The following is a 24,784-nucleotide window of genomic DNA, read 5'->3' as shown; positions in this document are numbered from 1 at the left end:
CTGGATAAATTCATGGAGGTTAAGTCCATTAATGGCTATTAGCCAGGATGGGTAAGGAATGACAGCCTCTGTTTGTCAGAGGGTGGAGCTGGATGGCAGGAGAGAGATCACTAGATCATTACCTGTTAGGTTCAATCCCTCTGGGACACCTGGCATTGGCCGCGGTCGGTAGACAGGATCCTGGGCTGGATGGACCTTTGGTCTGACCCAGTATGGCCATTCTTATGCTCTTATGTTCTTATATGCAGTGAGGTAAAGACTTTTGCTGAATGTGCTGCCCCAAGAACATCCTCTCTGGCATAGTCAGAAAGCTGAGAGAACTTCTGCTTCGCAGCTGTAGCTCCCTTCCTCCCTGTCCCCCACTGCCCTGAACAGAGCCCAGAGAAGACAAACAGAATTTAGTCCTATGATTAATTACTTCAGATTCTATTCTAATCCACTGTTAATTCAAAATGTTTGAACACCAGCGAGCTATATTTACATGACTGAAGTCACAAAGAAAGAGAAGCTACTGAAACATGGTCTCTTGACCTAAAGGTCACTTATTTCAGCATAGACAAACACACATACAGGGCCAAACTTTGCTCTTGGCTATGCGCACCAGATTCCCACTGAAGTCAGTAGGGAGTCGTGTATATCCTAAGGCAGAACTGGGTTCTCTTAGATCCCAATTCTGCAAAGATTTGTGCACATGACTCACACTATTCTACGTTAAGAACTTACATACATCTTCACAGGGTTCAGGCTTTAGTCTGCAGCACAGAAAAAAAATGACAAATTTAAAATTTTATTTTTTTTTTTACAAAAATAAACAATTTAAGGAACAAAAGTACAAAAATTTCTGAATGTACAAACTACAAAATAGTATGACATTGGTCACTTTTAGCTTTTAATTTATTGCTTTCACTGAAAGCAAATCCTCTAGACACACTATGCCTATAAAATGCATCTATTTATATAGAATTTCAGGCTAGTTTTTTCATTTTTCATTTCATTTGTTCTAAGAATTAGTAAGAAGCACCTTAGAAAACCAAGGATTTGAGGATAATACAAATGGAAAGTCTTCCATGGCAAGATTTTCATCAAAAATTGTGTTGTTCAAACTGCTAGATTGCTTTGCTGATCTGTCAGTGAAATATTTTAGGGAATATTTTGGACAGCGATTAAGGCCTTAATTCAGCAAAACACTTAAATATATACTTAAAGCTATCCCTATTCAGCAAAGCACTTAAGCATGGGCTTACATCCCCATGGCTTCAGTGGGACTACTCATGCTTAAAGTTGGCATATGCTTAAGTGCTTTGCTGGATCAGGGCCTAAACAACTGAAAATATGGCTTTATTAAATTAAAAATAAATGTTTTCATAAACTTTTAAAACAAAATGAAAATTGGCTACATTTTTGAAATTATAAATATGGCTGAGATCCATTGATGACAGGCCCATGGTATTTCTACAAATGTTTTTGGTCTTGCATATCTGATAACATTGACATAAATGTTGATTGTCTTCTATAACATTTGATATTTAAAGCTTTGTAACTGATAAGCTTCATTAACTCTGTAGTGATTGTACTTGTCTAAATAAATATCATGGCAGAGGACCCAGACTTCCTATGGAACTTATGAACTTCCAGGTCTGTGCAAATATGTACAGACCTAATTAACCTTGGTTAGAAAGGCTTGGGTTACCTACTGCTTTATAACCCAACTTATATTCCAACAGTGTATCACATTTTGTATTTTGTTCTGTTTTAAAAAAATCACATTTTGAAAATGTTGTTGTATTGCACATTCATCCTGGTCATGCAGGTCATTTCTTTAAAGTTTTGCTTAGCACTCTAGATTAGAATGAGTAATAGTGCAATTATCTCTCCCTCCCGCAGACATCTTGTACATAACAGCTGTCTATATTTATACACAAACAGCTCCTGTCATTTACAAGTCAGACTAAGCCACTTAAGCTGTCAGCCTGTCACTTTCACATATGTTATCTTGTCAGGATCAGGCACGATATGATTTGAGCCCATCTTGAAGAAGACAAGCTGCCGACCTAAACAGAACATGAAAGAAGAAAATAATTAGAAGTGATTACCAACATTTTGGTCTATTCCAAACATTGAAATCTCATATCCTGATTCTGTCTCTGCATTCTTTAAACTACACAGGAGGCCAAATTCTTCTCTCTCTTAAGCTGGTATAAATCTAGAGTCTTTCTGCTGAAGTCACAAGGGCCAAAGTGCTCTCTGTTACACCAACACTACATTGATTTCCATAGGTTTATTATGGATTCAAACCAGTATCACTCAGAGCAGAATCTGGCCTAATATAGCTACTCCAGGTAGATGCTAGGATAAGTGTGGTCAAGATTTGGCTCTGTGGGGTTGCCTAGGTGTAACTAAGGGAAGCATTTCAAGATTAAAATTGTATTAATCTGATTTATTTATGGAGTTGAAGGAGCTGCTGTAAGTCATCCCATTGACTTTAATGGGCTCTGGATAACAGCTTAAATGAAGAGCATTCACTAGATCATGCAAGAATATCTTCTTGGACTGCTTGAACCTACACAAAAAATGTATATATGCACCAAATTTGGCCTACTCTGAAACACAGATGCTAAATAAGTCATCTCCTGTTGTTCTGCAGCTCAGATTTTTAAGTCAACTGTAGCAGATTTTCCACTCTTACCAACAAACTAGTACAACAAAAACCACTGAGTGATGGGCAGCCTGTACCATTTCCATTACGTAATCAATCCTTTCATAAGCCAGAGTTCATTTAAGGCTGTCCTTCAGTAAGGTGTTGGTATTTGCTGCTGCCTCGCTAGCCCTTTCTGCTCTCATCATGCTTGTCAAACTAGGATCTTTCTTACATCCCCTCTATCTGGATGTGGTCCCAGCATACTGAAATCCCTAAGGCACCCGCTGTAATTGATAAAGGAGAGTCACTGGAATGTACACTACTATGTCCTTATGCAGTTATTCAACCTTCCCCTACCTTCTGTCTCAAGGTAATACAGCCAAACGTTATTCCCACAAATCCTGCCTCTTAAGATGGATTACAACATTTCCCTAAAAATCATATCACATTCTCATTTGTATGTCAACAACTATGGTTTTAAATAATAACTCGTCAGAATGCCTGAGAATAAAGTGATAATGTAGCAGCAATTAAAGTACTATTTTAAATAATTATTTTGATGGTGATATGCAATTAAGGGAGTTGTTCCTTTCTTCCCACAAATCTCACCAGAGCTCAAGAAGGTGTTTTTAGTGGCATCTTTGATAAATCTGATGGTCATGTAATGGACAGTGTGGTATGATAAGCTAGAAAGTGTTGGCTCCTCAGGATAAGACTTGCATAAGCCTGTGATATATTCTTGGTTCCAGGTAGGCCTCTGTTCACGTCTTTGGGGTACACAATGGCTGTGACGACCCACAGCTGCATACCACACCTTACAGTGAATATCATCCTATGGACAACTTTATATATATATATAAGTGTCTATTGTGGGTGCCTCCAGTTTTGGGGTACTTGAGTGAGATAAAGAGCCAGATTCTGGCCTGGTCTAAATTAACATAGCTCCACTGAAGTCAGAGCTCCATTGATTTACACTAACTGAGAATCAGCTTTAGGGGGTCTCTAGCTGGACACCAGAAACCAAGCTACCAAACTAAGTGGCCACTTCTAGATATGTAGGCCTGCATCTTTGCTATCTACCCACAATGAGGCACAATGCACGAGCAGGTAAAGTAGCCCAATGTTATGCCCAGGTAGTGTCGTCATTTCTACATTTCTGCCTTAACTGTTTACTCCCTTTTTGTGTCACTGTTGTAGCATCATTTACATATAGATCTTAGTACACAATGACTTTTAAGATTAGAACGGACTTTCCCAGAGCAGAACACTACTGTGCGGAGAAGCTGAAGGAGATTTTTCTTGTGCAGTCATATCGTTTCTTTAAACTAGGGTTTTACAGCCTCAAGTATTTGTATGGCTCCTATTACCACAGTATCTGAGCCCTTCACAAATCACAAAACCCCTCTGAGGTAGGGAAGGGCTATCGTCCCCTTAGACGGGAACGGAGACAGGGAGGGTATAGCTAGACTGCTTTTTAAAACCTGCAGCAAATTTCAGTTACCAGGGCTACCGACAGGCTCACACCAAAAACAGCTGTGTACCCGGTGCAGCTCAGGCTCCAAAACTCACCGCACACTGAGCTTCAGAGCCCAAACTCCTGCCCAAGCCCAGACGTCTCCACAGCGGATTTTAGTGCTGTGGCACAAATCTAAAATTCACCGCAACAGGTGTTCACACACAGTGTAGACATTTCTCTGGACGTGAAGTGACTTACCCAAGCTCACCCAGGAAGTCTATGGCAGAGCAGAGATTTAACCCCAGCTCTCCCAAATCCTAGGACGGTGCCCTCGCAACTGAACCATCCTTTGTCTAGAAAGTTGTGCCAACTCTCCTTACCAACAAACTGCATCTAAACCAGAACACCGACTGCTTATTTATTACAGCTGACAACAGCACAGCATTCCCGTCAAGATCAGGACGCTCTTCTGTCTGCCAGAGGGTCACTGCTGAGTGATAGAAGGAGGGATGAGAGAACGTGTTTGGCCTAATTTCAAACCAGATCACATGCACTTGAATGTTTCTTTCAAATTCAAATGTTGGACCAAATTTTGCCTATCTTACTCATGTGAAAACTCCCAGGGAGGTCAAGTCCCTGTGATCCCTGTCCAGCTGCCCCCAACTGATCCCCTCATGCAGGGCTATTCTTAGTCAGTGCATAGACCCCCCCTATGGAGCACAAATAAAGTACAGCCTAGCCCACCTCCTCTGCTCAGCTCCAACTGAGGGTTAAGAGACATCCTCCCATCTCTAGCAACTATGCTCCCATGAGCCTACTTCAGTGTAACTCATTCACCAGATGGTTTCAAAACCATACATATTTATATGGGCCAGTAGCTTGTTTTGGATTATTAGCACCAGCTGCTGCATTTATTCAATGGCACCCGTTACCTGTCCACGTTGTCTGGTTGGTCAGGACAAAAGCTTTGCACTGGGAGTGATTCTCACAGACCTCGATGGCTTCGCCAACATCGAACACAGAGAGGAGGCAGCCCTTGTGATGGTAAGAAGGCCAGCACCTGTAGTTCTCATCAGGAATAGCAGCTTCAGGTATCGGTTGGTACTCTGCAAAAAACAGAGCTAAGTAATCAGTTGGAATCTCTTCTGAAAGAGTTTGTTAAATGCCGTGAGGGGTGGGGAAAGAAGGCGTACGAAGGGAGGTGTCTCATAATCTATCACATAAGATTTTCATCACCTCCATTCGCTAAAACCTCTTTGGTACTCTCATTTATTTATTTATAGAAAAGGGTCTGTCCATAAAACTGTCCGTACACAAGATGTTTTTGCCTCCTTCCTGAGCAGGCACGATAGATTTTATGTGGGGTTTTACTGAGAGAATGTCCCATTCAATAAACAGCATCCACTTGAATGAACTGATTCCCTGTCCTCGTTCTTAACACTGAATGGGACTGTCAGGGTGAGACCTGATCGGGCACTCCTGCCCCTCCCTCTCAGTCAGGAGAGCATGTTATTTTACTCTAGCTTCTTTAGAACATGAAGAAAAGACAGGCTTTTAATTAAGCAAACTTTTTTCCTTGCTCACATTAACACAAAAGGGGAGTTGCTTGATGGGCCTCAGGGGTGGGGGGGAAGAGGAGAGACAAAAAGAGCCCATGAAGCATGTCAGCTTTGGTTCTTGCCCAGCTCCTCTGCATTGCCCTGTGGATTACTTGGCTCCCTTGGCTGCCGTTCAGTCTCTCTCTTGCCTTTATGAGCTCCCTCTTGTTCTCTGTTCACAGCTCCTCTCAGTCTCCCGGCTGCTTTTGGGCTTCTCTGATGAATGCATCAGCAAAATTAAACTAATCATTTATAAATATTTCTACTTAGCTCCCAGGACACAGAAATAAAAAATAAGTTATTCTAATTGCATCCATTAAGGAAATTGTAGCTGTGTGCCCTACTTCTTTAGTCACTTTAGTTCAAGGATCTTTTGCTTGCAGCTGCAAAGTTCCAGCCTGCTAATATTTCCAGAGAGAGCTTTGTAAGGATGCTCCCAGTCCAACAGACAGTGTTTACTATAGACTTAACAGCCAACAGTTTGATTCATAAAACAATTATTCACCATCTACGGTACATTCCATACTATTTACATAGAAAGTGTGTGAAATATTCAATATGCTCTTATAAGGCTGGTCAAAACAAAAATAAGACATACACCAACACAGTAAGAGTCCAGTCATGTCCCATTTAAGCCAATGGCAAAACGCCCATTAACTACAGTAGATGCAGGATCAGACCCCAAAATGGATTTTAAAAAATGGGGAAAAATTACCAAAAAATGTCTCCTTAAAAAGCTGCTGCATGAATAAGAACAGTCACCGATCAGACATATGTCATTCAGTATTACATGTAATGGAATTATTTGGCCAGAGCTACAGCAGAGAGACTGATTTATGCCTTCACGCTAAGGTCAATGAGACTATCCATGTAAGACAAACAACGGGTCCAGTCTACAGCTGCCCTGCTTCTTATTTAGTCAATTATATCAGTGCCAACCGAATGCAAAGTGGAGATGAAATGCTCACCTTGCAGTGGTGTGACTACAAAAGGTGCAAGGCAAAGGTGAATCAGTACACCTAAATGGACACCTGCAAGCTGGACATAATTTTCCTCTGTTACTTAAAAGGTAACATCTACTACAGTGCTGGAATGCCGGTAGGGATCAAGCCCTGGGCCCTTACAGGGAATTCTCAGAGCTTGCCAAGCTCCTGACAACAGTGTCGAAGGCCAAGCTCTAGCAGGCTTCGGCAGGAAGTCTGAGTAGTTAGCATAGCAACCCCAACATCATGTGATAGACCTTCACTATACAAACAGAAATCTGTCTCCCAGTAACCCACCTGTCAAACTGCAATTTACTTTTCAAAAAACTCTTTCACAGGCAAATATATTTTAAAAGTCTCTCTACTACATATTACATTGTTTCATTTCTAATGTGTTACTATATATTCAATGTTTCTCTCAAGTTTTCCTCAACTCCCAACCCTACCTACCATTACAATTCTTTAACCACAGTGGGCCAGAGCCTCAGGTGGCACAACCTGAGCAGCTGAAGCCCTATTTCCTTCATACAGCTATAAAGAAAAGCAGTTCTCAATAACTTTCAGAGACCGACGGCTTGCTTTGATTGAGGGGTGTGAATTATAGAGTGAGCTAATGTGTTGTGATCTAACCGTCCCGTGTAGACCCTGCTGGCACAAATTCAAAAAGGTACCTCGTTCGTGTTCATGTAAACATTAGAGTGAAGTTAGTCTTCCTACTTGGAGTAGCTCTGAGGTGTGCAGCAGTGACCTCTTTGTCCAGTTCCTAGAGCAGGGAAGCCACAATGGTCTGCAAAAGTCTCTGAGCTCTGTACTAATGTAAATAGTGTTGCACTGTATTTAGTAAATGATCATCCAAACCACAAAAATATACACAGAGGAAGACTAATACATTCCCTGGCTGGGATGTTACTAAGCTTCCTTGCACAGTCCAGGAAGAGGTAGAAACATAGGAGGCCAATGGGGAGTGTGGACGAACAGGACCTCCCTGTGGATAGCTCTGGCAGAACCCCAAGAGTGGCACATTTTGCAGAATACTCACAAATTCTGGGGTTTTCCAGCAGGGGTGCTGGAACAATTTGTATAGTGGAGGTGCCGAGAGCCATTGAACAAAACTGTAAACCCTGGATATAAAGGACACCACTTCAAGCCAGGGGGTGCAGCAGCACCCCTAGTTCCAGCACCTATGTTTTCCAGTATGGGGAGAGTGTAGGGAGGAGGGGAAACGAGAGGGGATTGTCATGGGGTTTCCTTTCCATTGTGTGGGTTTTCCTGTGGAAAGGCTGATGTCCTGAGCATGATGCATTTCAGCAAGCACAATGTGAAGAGATGCACAGTTTACTTTTTAAAAGCATTAAAGTTTTCCCACAAAAAGCCTGATCCAATATTTACAACTGGACTTTGCATGAAATGTAGCTCATTATGGATCCTCTCCTGCTTCCCCTGAAGTCAACAGAAAATCTCCCATTGGCTTCAGGGACAGCACGCTCGGGTCCTTAACATACGAGTAACTGCCAAAGTGAGGACCATATGGCAACCCTGACAGCCACATCAAGACACTCTTCAGCTTCCTTCTCCATACATCACTTTTCCCCTTACCACTAACGTAATAACTCTTACTACATTTTCCCTTTAATCATTTTTTTATGTCTATTTTTAAAATAGATGTGAGGGGGTGAGCTGCTCCCTAAAGGCCAGCTGTGCCTCTGCCATAAGTGGCCCTGCAGGGCAGGAACAGGAAAGGAGGCTTTGCCCCTACTTGTGTGGCCTACAACAGGAAAGCCTAAATCATAGCCCTGAATGTAGGGGCTGCTGTCAAGAGGCTTTGGTCCCCTGGCAGCATCTCACCTGAAAGAGGGCAGCAAGGATGACAAGTAGGCTGAAATGTAGCTCCTCTCTCTCTCTCTCTCTCTCTCTCTCTCCAGCCAGCAGAGCTTTCCAGCCTTGCAGTAGAACAAGTTTGCTATACCCCTTTAAACCGGTGCCACAAATTATTCCTCCTCCTCAATTAGGGAGCTCCAGGAGACATCCTTCCCCCCCAAGGGCGGTCAGGCCCATGTGGTTTTTTGGGTTATAGAAAATATCTTCGAATTGCTTGTAACCTAGAAAAAACTCTAACTCAGAACAACCACCACTGAATACTGGTCTGAAAAAGTGAATCCTTTTCCAAAGATTCACCTTGTCTCATAACATGGTGATCTAGTATCTTTGTAATTTGCACAAAGAAGAAAAAATCATGTGAATCTCACGTGTATACACTTCAAAGCAAGGGTCTGATCCATAGCCTTTACTTGTGTGAGTAATCCCATTGTGCTGTGAGTATTTGAAACCAAGACACTTTACTCACTTAAGCAGGGCTATCAGGATAAGGAGCCCTTACTTGAAGGCAACTGGACAGTTACTTAATTAACAGGAGTTCTGACAACACTAATTGGTATGCCCAATTAAAAGGAAAGCTATGTATTTTAGATATGCCCAAATGTAAACATTCAAATACATAATGAATCAAAATACTGATAAACTTGGTACTAATGCAATGGTTCAGAGAGCATTCCTCTCCTATTCAAAACTTGCTCAATCTGAGATAAACCATCAAGATGAAAAATAAACCCACTAAGTGATAACTTTCCAGTCACTCACTTTCTATCCATTTGTTTTTATGTTCATGTCACTCACCTACCTCTTTGTGGTTCACTATGTAGTATATAGCAAGATAAAAATGTTACATAGCTCACTTGTACTTTGTTGTATGTATCAAAGAGAGGTTTGAATGAGATTTGTAAAAGCCACATCAGGACTCTTTACCTGCTGTGTGAAACGGCTTAAAAAAAAACTAAGTTGCATTTCTTACACAACAAATTTAAATGTTCATCCTGGTCACAATGGTTCAATGTACTTGTTCTATTTAGAAAAACCCAACTGATTTAAAGACAGCTTTAGCTCAGGTTTTTGTCTTCCCAAACCTGAAACTTACTTAAATGGAGTTCTTGGAATTTGAAGGCTCACAGCAGTAAATCACATCATAAAAAAGGTCAAAGTTCTGGTCGATTTCCAGACTAATGGTGTTTAAAACCAATAAATACTTGCCTAATACTATAAATGCAGCAATAAATTTACACTTTCACATACATATACACAATTTGACATAGCATACTTAAAGTCTATCGCTGTAAAGTCAAGGAATAGATCAAAGAATTACACTGTGTTCATAAATAACTCCTTACCAATGCCCTAACCAAAAGTATTCCTTTTCACTTGTACATATTTTTGTAAAGGTTGAAGCAAATAAACTTTTACTACACTAGGCCTGATTCTGTTATCACTTATGCCATTTTTCATACCAGTTTAATCTCTGGGACCAGATTCTCCATTCACGCTAATTTAATCAGAGCCGGGCAGGAAACAATTTCCCATCCTGCAAAAATTTGAGATTTCAAAACATTTTCCCAGTCCAAATCATGATTAAGTTGAAATCTAAAAATTGTTCATGAACCAAAACTCCAAGATGTTTTCTTAAATCACTCATATTTCATTTAGGTTTTTTTAATTATCTATAAATTAACCTGAATTCTGAAGTAAAAAGTCATTTTAAATAAAAAAAAATTTCCTTTTCTTTCTTTCTAAATGGGAAATTAGTTGAAACTGACCCATTCCCATGAAGTTTGCTTTGTTTAACTGGCATTTTCCAACAAAAAATGTTTAGCTGAAAAATTCCCAGGCAGCTCTAGATGTAAGGTAAGTAGCTCCAGCAAAACTGGGGCAGTTACACTGGGAAAAAGTCAATGTAAACCAAGATCAGATTCAAGCCCATTCATTTATGTTACTTGTCAATTTACGGCAGTGTAACTTAGATCAGGCCCAAAATGTCCTAAAGGCTCTGGCCCACCCCTATATTGCAGAAAAGACATCTTGACAATGTACCATTTCACAGGATAAAGTGATACATTTAAAAACTGAAATCAGTTCATGGCAAACTAACAAATCACTGACCAAACACTATCATTACAAACAAAATAGCAAAGCTTAAAAGGTTCTAACATCCCAAAATTACCTTAGCAAAAAAATCACCTGTGTTGTCCCAGTGCTGACTCTAATATATAAACATGCCCATTTTCACAGTACCAGAGTCAATCATATAAATAACTCAGGACTACATTATAAACAGGCTGTGGTTTCCCCTTTTTAAGTTGCTTAAATCACCCTAAATCTGACTTTAATCAATCCTAATGACCATTTATTTCAGCCACAGTAGCTAGATTGCATTTTTACTACCAGCTACAGCTACCAGTTGGAAAATTGCCCAGTCGTCTTTTCCAGTTATCACCTGCCAATACACCATGGGTCAATGACACAACTGCATCCTTGACAAAGTAATCCTGTTACTCCCTATTTCACCTGCACTTCCATTGTAATGATAAAATAATGAAACCTGCTTCTGGATTTCTTTCCCCCCAACCGCCCTTGCTTGTGGTTAAACATAAAGGGCCTGATTCTATCAATCTCAGTAATACCTTGCTATACAAATAGTCCCACTGATTTCCCAATGAGTACAAACAGCAGAATCAGACTCTGACTAACAGAAGAATATACTTATTGCTTCACATCATACGTTCAGAGTAAGAAACAAAGTGTAAACTTTGATATTACTAACGTTTGCCCTCCTGATGTTATATTGGTTTGCTTGACTTTCAGCAGATCTCATTTACATTTGTCCATGTTTTCATATACTATATTAAATTCGTTCCAAAAGAATGCCCCATAAATATGGCTCTTAGGCAAAAGTTAATGTGAATCTGCATTATACAAAAGCTGTTTTGGGAGGGGGCGGGGGCGCTACATGCCCATGCCAGCAATAAAACAGTAGTATAGCAGGAAAAATTACTCATCAAGTTTATTCCATTTATCTCCACTTCCAAGCACACCTGCCCTCCTCCACTAAATCACTGCAGCCATTTGGAGAGTGCTGTAGTCAAGTGAAAAAGGCACCTGGATAGGACACTGACCTGCTTCATGATCTTGAGTAAGTAGCTTCTCTGTTTCCACTCCATCTTTTGTCTGTCCTGTCTATGTAGACTGTCTGCTCTTTGGAGCAGTGACTGTCTCTTTTTATGTACCTGTACAGTGCCTAAGCACAATGAAGCCCTTGTCTTGATTGGAGCCTATCAGGGCTGCTGCAGTACAAATATTTACATTTTGTCCTCCTGTCAACATTGCACCATGAGAGGAGAAAAAGTTGGATTTTTTTCCTGGCTCATGCATTGACAATAGAACTGTTAACCAGGGTCCAACTACAGGGGCAGCTTCTACCTGCAGTTACGCCTCTGCAGTGCAACCTCATTGAAGGTAGCTGTATCGGAGACTGGGGTTGCACAGATGTGACTGAGGCAGAATTTGGCCAGCAAAATCTTTATTGGTGTATGAAAAACTGTATTAAAATTGTAGAGCTATCACATTAAATGCTCAGGGGATTCCCAGGTTCTACTTGCAGGCAGTGAGCTTTGGAGGGAAGTGTGTGAGCAATACTCTCGCAGCAGACAGGCAGTCTAAAATAAAGTGAGACGACCTGTGCCTCTCTGTCTTAGGGAGCAGCCTGCTTTGTCTCTCTATTTTTGGGTTCTTCTGTATTATTCTAAATTCTAAAAAAAATCAAGTATTGTTACAATACTTTTGCTGGAAGGTAGCACTGTATTGTTTTATCTAACTCCTCTGTTCCTATGCTGAAAACGTACCAAATGGGCGTGATACCACACAAGCCAGAAAATGTATATGGTCAGATTTTTAAATATATTTAAGCTGCTAAAGATGCAGCTGGACACCTAGTGGAATTTTCAGAAGCTCCTAGGTGCATAGCTCCCAACTGGAGTTCGGCATCTCGTAGTGAGATTTTCAACAGGACTTAACTGCCATTGGAGTTAGGTACCTCAGCACTTTTGAAAATTCCACTAGGTGCCTATCCGCATCTTTAGCGGTGTAAATAAAATCTGGCCCCTAACACATCTGAAGGTCCAGCCCAGCAATTAGAAAAAAACATTTTTACTACTAAATGTGTGTGATCAAATTTGACCTAGAGCAATGGAAAGTTAATAAATATGAAACTCCATGATGCCATTTTTAGAGCCACTTTTCAGAGCAGAAAGGAAAGGAGTACCTTGGCTGCACAAGGGTAGAGATGTATATCTTACTGTCTACACATGGGGGAAAGGTATTTTCTCAGGGCCATGTCATTATATTTATGCTACAGGCCTGTGAAAGTGAGTCAGACCTACCCCTATGGAAGACAGCTACTGTCTCTCTGGGGCTGCTGCATGCTGATGGTAGAGGTGAGCACTCTGTTCCATAACTACACACTCCCAGTGGATTGGCCCCACTCCATGGGCCAGTAAAGATGGGGGTCAGACCATGCCTCTTCCCTTCTCATTTTCAGGCTCCTGCCCCACATGTGGCTGCCAAAACAATCCTTGTGCTCCCTAAAGTGGAGAGAGCACACAGACTGCTAGCAGGGGAGGCCCTTGCATGACCAATGGGAGGCTTCCTCCATGCTCCTCTATCCCTACGTGACTCAGTAAGAAGCCTCATTCAATCTGGACCTATATGGTTGTGGAAAAGGACACCACAGGGGCACAATCCTGGCCAAAACGAATTCATTTAGAATCTGTGAGACTATTTGTAGGGAACTGTTTATAATGTAGTCCCAGCTGTAGCATATATGTCTTTAAGTATCTTCAAGAAAGTGCATATTGTCTTTTGTAGCTCAACCTAATATGGGGTATAAAAACTGCCTGAATATAATCTGTTCCCACCCTCCAATGTTTCTCTCTCTCTCTCTCACACACACACACCCCATTAAATTTTCTCGAGCATGTTGCTACAGTATTTTTTAAGAAATATTATTTCACTGTAAATATTTACATACAGCACAACCCTGTCAAAATGTCAAAGGACAAAGAAAAACAGGGAATGTCTTTTTACCTTACTCCTTGGCATTCTGTGTCTAGAGTCCTGTAAATGTACTTGGTTCAACAACTTCTTTTATTTCTGCTAATTATGCCTTTCTTTTGGCTAACCCACGCCTCAAGAATTAATAATGGGTCACCTATTTTCTTTAATGAATAACAAATCTACACGATTTACTAGCTGTAGTGCACCTCATACATTTTTGTGTAACTCCTGAATTCAATGACAGGTTGGGCTGAGGAGGTTAGACTAAAACTCCAGAGCCAGACCCTCAGCTGGTTTAAATCAGCATCACTCTTGAAGTCAATGAGAGTTTTGCTGTAGACTTCAACGAAGAAGGAATTTCACCCATAAAATCCAATGGGTTTGTACAGTATAGTATTCTTGTAGTTATAGCAATATTACTGTCATTTTAGAAATTTTTTTTACAAGGAAATAAATATATGATCCACATTGTTCAATGTTTTCAGAAGAAGAGACTAATTACAGAAAACGTACATGGCTATTGAAGGACTTCTTCCCCAACCCCTTCTCTACTTAGCTTCAGTAATTTAGAAGCAAAGCCTAGAGTATAATATAAATTTACAACACTGTAAAATGTTTTACAGCTGAAACCCAGTGAAAGCTTAAAGACCCAAGTCCTTCTGTGACATGACCGTGGTTCATGTTGTTAAATTTAATTTATGGACAGGCTCAGATTGACAAGAACTTTCCTAGTGTTGCTTTCCTACTGATGGTCAATATCACCTTTCTCACTTGAAAAGGGTTTCCTTGCAAAAACATAGGTCATATAAAGAAATCTGTTTCATGAAAGGTCAGATTTCAGCTTTTTCCTTACGTCCCTTTTCAGAGATCACCATTACTTCTTGTAAGGATTTACAACTCTCTATTAAAGACAATGGATAACTCAGTTTCTAGATCTAAATCAAATTATGAAGCACCATGAGTTGAACCTTCTAATGTTCCTTTTTTAAAAAGAGATATCACTTGCAGTTCCTGGATCTGAACCCACTATTGTGGCTTTAGTTTCAGTATAGATTCTATACCAGAATGAGCTCATTTTCTAGGTCTCTTTCAGATGCAGCAGGAATCTGTTGGTAACAGTTATTTGGTGAGATTTCAGCCCAAAATGGAGGCAACCTCACATGAGCTGTTAATTTCTTGAGATTTCCATTATTCGAGATGGTGGAAATCTTGTGAGATCTGGTCACCTGATGAGATTTCCACCATTTAGACCGAAATCTAATGAGAACAACCTTGTAAGATTTTGCCTCATTTTAACCTGAAACCAAATCATCTTTGGATTGAGAGTTTTGGTTTAACCAGAAACCAAAGCCTGGCTCCAATTCAGCCTCGAACCCAAACCACAATCCCTAGCCCAACCCTAAATCAGCTCAGCATCTGACAAACAGCCTCCTCCCCCCTCACTATATTATAGAACAAGACAGAAAAAGAACAAACAAGCCACCACTTAAAAGAATATTTTTCCCTTGCCTTGGGAGAGAGTTATACAGCGTCCTGTGACGTGCTACTGGTTTCACTGTCTTTCCACAGACAACATTTTGAGTGGTGTTTTAAGGTGAAATTTGTCTCACCCACATAAAGTGCAAGGGATTAGGGAGTTGAAATCCTCCTCTCCCCCGCCCAGGCAGGGTCAGAACCTGAGTGTGTAACTGCCTTTGTGGCTGCTTTTGCCTCTGTGGCTGCTGAACTGATGGGTTGGAACAGTATTCATGACCCCTCCCCACCACTTGCAGTTGTTACATGGCCCAGTGGCCTAAACTACTTATTCTGTGGTCCCAGCATGGCTTGGGAGTAGTGTTGCCTTGTGTGCTGGACCAGCATTCGGCTGTTCTCCTGAGCACCCAATCCTCCCCTACTACCACACCCTGCCTTGCAGCTCCACTGCACCATCAGGAGAATTTCACCGTTGGGAAAATCATCTTTGGATTGAGAGTTTTAAAAAAGTGAGTCGTCATGCTAAAAGTGAAATCTTGAAAGAGAGGAGCCTGTGTGGAGAAGGAAGGATGCGAGTGGACACATGGGGCCTCATTACACTCATTTGCCCTGAGGCCTTTTTAGACTCCTCTGGGAGGATAAAGTAGGGTGACCCAACGTCCCAATATTAGGGGCTTTGTCTTGTATATGCAACTGTACTCCCCCTACCCCCAAAAAGGTATTCCGATTTTTCATGCTTGCTATCTGATCACTATAGGATAAAGGGGCCTTAAAATATGAATACATTATATATTTACACTATAGTGGTGTACATTTACATTATATATTTACACTATAGTGGTGTAAAATGGCCTTAGTGCAAATGAGAAATAGGCCCATGCATTCTGAAGACATGGTATCGAAGTATGAAAATTTACCCATAAGTCAACAAGGTCTTGTTTCAGTGTAATTTCTGCGAGGATATTTGATTTCTCTTGATTACCATTGGCTGAATCCTCACATAAAATAATTTAAAGAACCTAAATGTTGTGTTAAATCAGAATTTTATTAGAATTGCATAAAACTGTGCTCACATACTCTATGTGCTGTTACACAGAGCAATTTCTATACCCTTTACTCATGTTGAGTAGCACTTTGCTCCCTGAGCAGTTCCTGGGACTACTTGCAAACAAAGGCACTAGCCAACATGAGTAAGGGTAGCAGAATCTGAGCCACAGTTATTCAGGATTATACATAACTAAACCACATATGAAATACAGAAACCTAATCTGAGTGCAGGTCTGCTCCATATCAGTGAAACCTTGCACTGTTACATCTAGCATTGCTGTCTTGGGTTTTCTCCTGGCAATTCTTTATAAGCAGGACAGCCTTTAAAATTCAAAACCTCATATTGTCCTGACACGGCAGCTATATCTGGAATCAGCCAGCATCATAGAAAAACCTCAACCTTCCTGGCACTTCCTCAACAAAGGATGTGTTTGTACTGTTGATTGTGCTGCTGAGAATGATTTGACTGTGTTGACAGGTATCACTCAGCAAAGACTGTGATGAAAATCTGAACATTAGAAAGTTAAATGAACACCTGAAACAATTTTCTTGCCAATTTTACAACTAAATAAATATCGAATTATTTGTGATTAGTGAGCCAAATTCATCCCTGGGGTCAGAGTCCACTAAAGTCAGCAGAGTTACACCAGGAATAAATTTGACTCATGAGTCGGTCACAAGGGAAATGCTTCACTGAACTTTTCTAATCCTTTACCCTAAATCCATCTTCATTTACCACCCATCTCTTTCTCTCTGCTATGCATATGCAGGAAAACCATCATATTTTCCTATCACCCTCCAGCAGCTCAAAGTATGACATGGATATTGCACCTACAAAAAGATAAATTCTGCACAGCATCTTTTTTAAGTGGTTTGTCTAAACAAGAACATTTACCTATTCCCCTCTTTCAAATGTTACATTCTGTAATGTGGTCCTCAAGGTAGAATACTGATCTGTTCTTATGTCTGAAAAGCACTGTTTTCATTTATGGTGCTATACAAGAGATTTTTGTTAAGATGTGAAAGAAAAACCTTAGCATGTAAACTTTATGCAATTTCTTTGTCAATTTATGCAGTTTTGTTACCTTATCACTTCTGCAAGCTGAAGGCTGCAGGGATTTTCCCCTGCAGAGTAGGTAGGAGGCTTAATGCTTCTAACCTGCAGCAGCTGCAAGATCTGCAAGGAAATCCCATGAATCTTAAGATATCCATGCAGAGCTAGGGTATTATCATGGAGATAAATTGGCTCTCTCTTCATGGGCTCCCTGCTCTGGCCTGCCCCAAACTCCCACCTCAAGGAGGTTCCAAAATGCAGGTTGAGAGATAAGTGTTTTGACATGATTTACCTTTCAGCAGGAGTTTATACTGAAGATTTCCCACAGGTTTGACGTGGTTGATAGCTACTCTCCATGGCATCAGCAACCCACCTTAGTACTTTCCTTGGTACCCGTGGAAGTCTGACTATCTGGAAGCCCTGCTGTGGACTTCAATTTCCATGACTTCAGGGACCTTTTTGGTCTCTTCTCCTTATTTCTGCTTCCCTCTACACCTCACAGTCTAGATTGAACCAATAGCTTTACATTTGTCAAAGGAATACTTTACCAGCTTTCGGCATCCGTGTAGCGTTCTGTAGGTATGTGCCACTCTTGTATAAATGCAAAACTCTTTCTAGCTGAGCCACTGTTTCATCTATTCCCCAGTGGAGTTCTCCTTTAATAGTACAGAAAAACAGTGATTTAGACAAAGAATTTGGAATTAATAGGGATTATATCTGAGTAAGGTTCCAAAGGATCAAGATTCAGCTGTGCCAAACTGCGTGATGTTTTTGTAATGTGGACTTAAAGTCCATTAGGCATTACAAAGTGACTGCCAAATTGATTTTCATATGTGCGATGAGTCAAGCCCTAAACCTGTGTCTCCAAAGCTGTGCAGCTAGTGTACTGAGACAACCAGCTTCCTGTCTGAATAGGATAGGATGGGTTACCCACAAGAGATGGAAACTCCTTTCCAGTGAATTCCCTTTGAAATTATTTATAGCCTGGCACATTATACCCCCCCATAAAAATGTACTGAATACAAGGCAGGGAAAAAAAACCTCTGGCATGAAATCAAAAGTACAGTTAAGACATACTCAAGCTACTCTTGTCTGAATGTCATTTTATGGTAAAGATAATGTTATGGTCTACTCTGGATTCTGAAGCATAAAATCATCTCTAATGTCATCCAGGCGATGTATGCAATAAATTGTCTCCAAGGTTCAAATTCCTCTCAGTAGAGATGGCCCATTCAAGGCCCTCCATATCAATGAATCCCTTAACATGGGACTAACATTTTGCAGAGGGCTGTGCATGGGCCCTTTGATCAGGATGAATTTCATTCTGTGGCCTGGCTTGTTCCTCCTGAGAGCTGCATACAGAGAAGACCAAATTTGGAGTCAAATACTGCTCCGGTCAAACTGCCATCGACTCGCAGTGGGAACTGTACCTATGTAAGGGTGAAATTCATCCCTGTGCTGGGGTCCAGGACAAGGCACATACCACTTAAATACTACTTAAGACCTCAAAATAGAGAGTTAAATGGTATATAGGCCTCATCTTGGCTCCTCTGAACAGGAGTGAATTTAATTCTAAAGGCACATCTACACTGCATCTGGAGGTGTAATTCCCAGCTCAGACAGATATTCATGGGCTAGCTCTGCCCAAACTAGCACCTAAAAATAGCAGTGTAGCCAAAGTGGCATGAGCAGCGACTCAGGCTAGCCACCCAAGTACAATCCCATCGGAGATACTAGGTAGATACTCCAGTGACTAGCCCATCCACCACAGTTACACTGCAATTTTCAGCATGCTTGCTCAAAGCTAGCCTGGGTACATCTCCTCAGGCTGGAACTTACACCTCCGGCTGCAGTGTAGACGTACCCTAAGTGAGAGCAGAATCTGGCCCTAAAGCAATACATGTAAATGTAGCGCCCTTCCCACCCTCCGCCCCCAAACAAACACTCAAGTTTACAGTAATATGAAAAAGAGAGACATTTGGCAGTATCACATATTTACAGTGGGATTACCTGTAGCATTGACTATCATATCCAATAATGGTCTTAAGGAGGATGGAGCACTGTGTGGCAGAAGATATGTAAAAAAAAACCTGCAATGGAAAAGTAACCCATATTTTAAAATAAAGTTTGCATGGGTCTAGTAACCACTGAACAACATAAACTATTAGAATTTTATTTCTTAAGTCCTTGACCTATTCAGGAAATATAATCATATTCTATAATCAAATAAATATACAGCTGAGACTAGTCACACAGCTGTCTGGCATACCCAGCCTAAGCTGCGATATACAAGGCTGCCTTGTAACTACCTGTAAATGTTCCATTAACACAGAAATTTGCTGTGAAGCCCTATGGATTGTGACTATTTGCCAAGCTGTCTGTACTTGGACAAACTTTATTAAAGGGACACTGTCAAACTCTAAAGTCTTGTTTTTTCCCCAAAAATCCTTAAAAATACAGGTCAGATTTTTGCTTATTTCATTTCAACGATTATTTCCTTTGCAGTTCTGCATTATTTTTAGGCTTTAAGATGAATGCGGGGGGGCAGGGGGGATCATTCTACACCACCGAAATTCAGGACATCTTCAATATTCCCAAGAATATTGGTGTGGTCATCATTAACATGCATTCATGATGTTCCCGAATGGACTCCATGTTTGAATGCACATTCTCTGCTGAAAAAAAAAAACAAACCAACAACAAAACCTGCTAGGGATTCAGGTAGTTTGTATTGCTTTTCCTAGGAAACAAAAAGTAAAGCAGGTTCTACAATTTCTGGCTTAATTTCTCACAAGCTTGAAACAAGCATCTGGTTATGAAGGCTCTTGCCCTGTGCTCAGTGCCTGGTGATACCGAAATGCAAACATTTAACTGGTAATGCAAGTTAAATGGTGATGACTTCACAAAAACACATCTAGGGTTTGGAAATGCAGGCACAGCAATAATTTCTTGGAATTAAAGGTATGCTGATTTCACTTCTCTGTTATTATTTAAAGGTAGAAGTAATTTCACAGTGCCCCTTTAAATTTCTATTGCTAAGCCAATATTACTAACCTCTACAAACCCTGTTTCAGAGGGAACATTAGATAAAGATGGACAGTTCAGGATCTGGTAATATAAACAAAAGTACCAGACATAAATATTAGGTAATAACCAGAATGGTAACACAAATAGGAAATTTTACTGAGAAAGTTGCCTTGTCTATCCTGTAAAGTACAGCTTCCCCATCCCCCACACGGCCATAGAAACTGCAGTGAATCATACTCACTGGAGAAAATAAAGCAGGTTTCACATAAGCATAATTTTTTTAAAGTTAAAGTTATTGATTGGAAAATGTCAGCTACAGGAGCCAGTATTGTGGCCTATTCAGCTGACATACTTCCACTTTATACAATTAATATTTTCTGAAAATGTTAACTTTTTTTATACAAGAGTAAAATTCATCCCTTCTAAAAAGGATATTTACAAAATCCCCACGTTAGATTATTATAAAAGATTTCTTAGTGTTTTATATAAAAAGCAGCACTCTAAATACATAGTGTTTTAAAGGTAAGCAGATCATTACCAATGAAGAATTCATCTGGTAAATGTTTTGTACCTGTAAAATCCATAAATGGATTGCGACTGATCACCAGAAGCATTCTGAAAGTATTTGAAGGTCACAGTTTGCTTTTCAGACTGGGTTGGATATTACAATTGGACAGAAAAGTCACATAGTATTGTTTCTGATCCTCAATTGAATGAGCGTGCAAACATTTTGATATGAACACTCACACGTGTGACTTTGAAATGCATCGACTTCAGTGCCAGTGAAACTCAAACTGGCACTGATGCATCTGATGAAGTGGGTTTTAGCCCACGAAAGCTTATGCCCAAATAAATTGGTTAGTCTCCAAGGTGCCACAAGGACTCCTCGTTGTTTTTTCAAACTGGAACATTCATGCAGAGGCACCTTGTGGCAGGGAGGGGATGCGGAGTCACGTGCGCCGACACCCCCTCCTGCCCCCCAAGATTTCTGCCAGGGTTTATATGCCCTGCCCTGAGTCCCACTGCTACCACCAGAAGAACCTTCACATTGTGCCCTCCCTCCCCCCACTACCGATAGTTACGTTACATCTCTGCATTTATGATTTGTAGATTATAAAGCCAGAAGGGACCACTGTGAGCTTCTAGTAGTCTGACCTCCTGCATTACACAGGCCAGATAACTTCTTTGAATACGATTCCTTTTTGAACTAGACCATCTCACCTACAAAAAGATCCCATATTGTTTTAAAAATGTTCAGTTATGAAGAATTCACCAAACCTATTGGTAAATTGTTCCAATGGTTCATTACCCTCACTGTTAAAAATGTGCACCTTGAGGGCACAAAAGGATGCATATGTGACTGAAGGAAATAATTTAAACATCCAAGCCAATACTTGCACAACAATTTTTTGTAATATTTTCTCAGCTCTAATAATCCACCCTGAGAAGGAACCAGGAGACTGGCCTAGTGATGTTTCTCATGGGTGACTCTAATAAATTCAGATACTACTGAAAATGTATACCATTGGTTAATGTGCTGCAGGTTTGGACTATCAAGTAGCACCAGATATGGACAAGAAACCTTTTTTCCAAGCTTCAGAAAGTAGTACTGCCATTCACCTGCCATCACAGTGTCCCAATACATGGGAATCTGGGAACTGGAAGACCTAGTCTCTACCAAGTAGATTGTAGTTTTGTCCTTGCTGAGTGAGCATATAGAGATTGTTGCAGATGCATTCATAAGGGCAGCTGCAGCCTACCATGGTGTAGGTCTGCTTTCATACCAAGACCTATTGTGTGAGCATAATAATAAGCAATAGGGGGTGCTAAAAGCATTAGGATTTTCAAAGTGTAAAAACAGATCTTTAGAAACTGATGACCAGATGGAATAGTTCAGGAGTTCTCAACCTTCATTGCACCGCGATCCCCTTCTGACAACAAAAATTGCTACACGACTCCAGGACGGGGGACTGAACTTTGAGCCTGCCCGAGCCCTGCCGCCCTGGGTGGGGAGCCAAAGCCAGAGCCCCACTGCTCTTGGGATGTGGGGGGGGGGGCAAAGCCAAATCCCAAGGGCTTTGGCCCCAGGCAGGGGGCCTGTTCCCTGAGCCCACACACACTCAGGGCTCAAGCCCTTGGGCTTCAGCCCTGGGCAATGGAGCTCGGGCTTCAGTCCTAGGCCCCAGCAAGGCAAATGCCAGCCCTTGGCAACCCCATTAAAACGGGGTTTTAGAACCTCTGGAATTGTTCAATAGCACTCTCACAAATGTTAACCACTGTGATAGAAAAAGACAGCTTTCTTCAGTGAGACCAGCAACCATTCCATGAAATCACTGTGTCATGGGCATATCCCCATTTATGATAGTGTAATGGCTGAAAAGCACACTTAAACATTAAACGTTTTTTTCTGGCCAGTCCAGCAAAATGGCCCTAATGAAAAACTAATTCACTAAGGAGGATCTTTAACCCAAGCAAATGGAAAATTTTGCAGAATACACTAAAAATTGCACTGTGCAAATGCACATGACAGTCATGTAGTGGAATGCATTTCAGTGTGGTCAGATAATGTTACACATATGCTGGTAAGTGCATTGGGACAAAAGCAGAAGACTCTCCCTGGAGAAGTTTCTTCTAGCTGTGGTCTGGCAGGGAATGAGTGGTGTGATACTTGAAAGAGAAGCCTAAGAAAGGAGCACACCTAATTATGGCATTGCCTTGAGACCTTCTACCGTCCCATCTGGATCAGTCCACAGCACTCTGTCTCTCCAGCGCACTTGCACATCAAGCCACAACACAATTAGAAGCAGTGCATTAAGAATGAATTCTTGATCCTATGAAAGCCAATAGTAAAGTTTCATTGGGATCAGTGTTTGGCCCAAAGAGTGAGTTGAGTGATCAGCGTTAGTGAAGAGCCAAGACCACAAACATAAAACCCTCACGTAAAATTCCTCAGTTGTAAATCTGAAGAAACCTTAAGAAACGAAATTCTAAGAAACACATTTGAGCTTGACACTTTCTTCAGAGTTCTGACTGGCCAGACATAATATCACCTGATTACCTATCTGCCATGTGCAGACCTCAATGAGGGGCACTGGAGGATGGGCAGTAATGCAAGAAGCAAGCAAATCATTGCCTATTCAAAGAACAGCAATTGGTTTGTTGGCGTACAGAAGCATGGGGTCAATTGTCAGGAGAGAACTATATCACTATATTCATTATAACCCCTGGGAGATTGGTCTACACTAAAGTAGTAAAATGACGTTACAGGTTTTTGACTATCAAACAATTGAACCAGCAAGTTTTATAATCAGCAGAAAAGAGGCATGGTCTAATGAGAGAGGCATATGGTTTAGTGGTCAGAGCACAGAACTAGAAGACAGAAACGTTTGAATTCGAATCCCAGCTCTGAAGTCATTTCACTTCTCAGCCTCAGTTGACTCATACTTAAAAGGGGATGATAACACTTATTAATCGACAGCATTGATGCATTGTGTGAATCATTTCATTAATAATGCAGTAACTGTGCCCAAATCATCCTAAGATTACCCCAGTTTTTCATGGCTATAAATCTTTACTGTGTAACTGACTTTGGTGGAGTTATACCAAAATAGACTTTAGTAGTGAATCAGACCCAATGGTTGCAAAGTACTTCCAAGATATTAATGTTATGTATTATTATTAATGAAACAAATATTTACAACACAAATTATTCATTGTTATAGTTATTATAACTAATTATAAATTATAATTATAAAGGCCCGATCCAACATTTCCATTGACCTCAATGGCTATAAATGACTATACAGAATTCTTGTCAAATTTTATTCACTTTATCTACTTAGATAACTGGTCAGCTACCTGTACGCATTATAAAGATTCCTCTTCTCATTCATATTTCGACATCGGCCCTCCACAGAGCAGGGAAGAGTGAAATTTCTGGCTGGAAACTCTATAAAACAGTCCCGGTTACTGGTGCAAGAGCTTTCTTCTATGCTGGCATCATCCAAATCTGTCACTTTCAGTTCTCCATCTACAATCACAAACTGTCGAGGGCGAAAATCCAACAGCGTCACAGAGCCAAGAGGCGAGTGAGCCAAATAATGCAAAAGCCGAACTAAACTGAGACATATCTGAAAGGTAAAAGCACAGTCTGGGTTACTTGTCTAGTATGGAGCACGTAAAAATAATAATAATAATAATGCATCTGCTTTAATTAAGTTACACACATAATAATGAACCAAGATTGGCATAAATTTATCATCAGAATCAGAGAGTGAGTACATTCCAGGCATTCTTCATAAAATTTAACATTATTCCTTCAATGTAACCTTTAGAAGCTTGATACTAAAACGTGCTTCTTTACCAATTTTTCCCCTATGCAATTTTATTATTGTAGAGTTGCTCATGAGTTCTGAGCTGCTGAGGCTTTTTTGTTTTGTTTTTATTATTTTAATAGAAATAAAAGCATTTTTTTTAATAAAACATCATACGTAGACCCCGATCCTGCAATCTAAGTCTCTTATCCTCTAAAAATGGACACGTTCTTAACTTGTCACACTGAGAGTAGTTTGA

At 40.6% G+C, this 24,784-nt stretch overlaps 1 protein-coding gene across 2 annotated transcripts in view; it reads right to left on the bottom strand.

Moving 5' to 3' along the window:
- Positions 1 to 880: 880 nt before the first annotated feature.
- PKDCC (protein kinase domain containing, cytoplasmic) overlaps positions 881 to 24,784 on the bottom strand; it is a 45,249-nt gene continuing 21,345 nt past the window's right edge. The window contains exons 3-8 of one of the 2 annotated variants that reach the window (XM_073339045.1): positions 24,071 to 24,342; positions 19,196 to 19,275; positions 17,734 to 17,841; positions 5,027 to 5,200; positions 4,475 to 4,584; positions 881 to 2,051 (exon numbers count right to left, since the gene is read on the bottom strand). In XM_073339045.1, coding sequence (XP_073195146.1) covers positions 1,989 to 2,051; positions 4,475 to 4,584; positions 5,027 to 5,200; positions 17,734 to 17,841; positions 19,196 to 19,275; positions 24,071 to 24,342 — 807 coding nt within the window. In that variant the 3' untranslated portion in view covers positions 881 to 1,988. The remainder of the gene's footprint in view (positions 2,052 to 4,474; positions 4,585 to 5,026; positions 5,201 to 17,733; positions 17,842 to 19,195; positions 19,276 to 24,070; positions 24,343 to 24,784) is intronic. The other variant, XM_073339046.1, reaches the window with a different exon arrangement.

Source organism: Lepidochelys kempii, chromosome 3 (genome assembly GCF_965140265.1).
Source record: "Lepidochelys kempii isolate rLepKem1 chromosome 3, rLepKem1.hap2, whole genome shotgun sequence".
Lineage (NCBI taxonomy): Eukaryota > Metazoa > Chordata > Testudines > Cheloniidae > Lepidochelys > Lepidochelys kempii.
The sequence above is the reverse complement of the archived record's forward strand: the minus strand, read 5'-3'. Positions and strand labels throughout refer to the sequence as shown.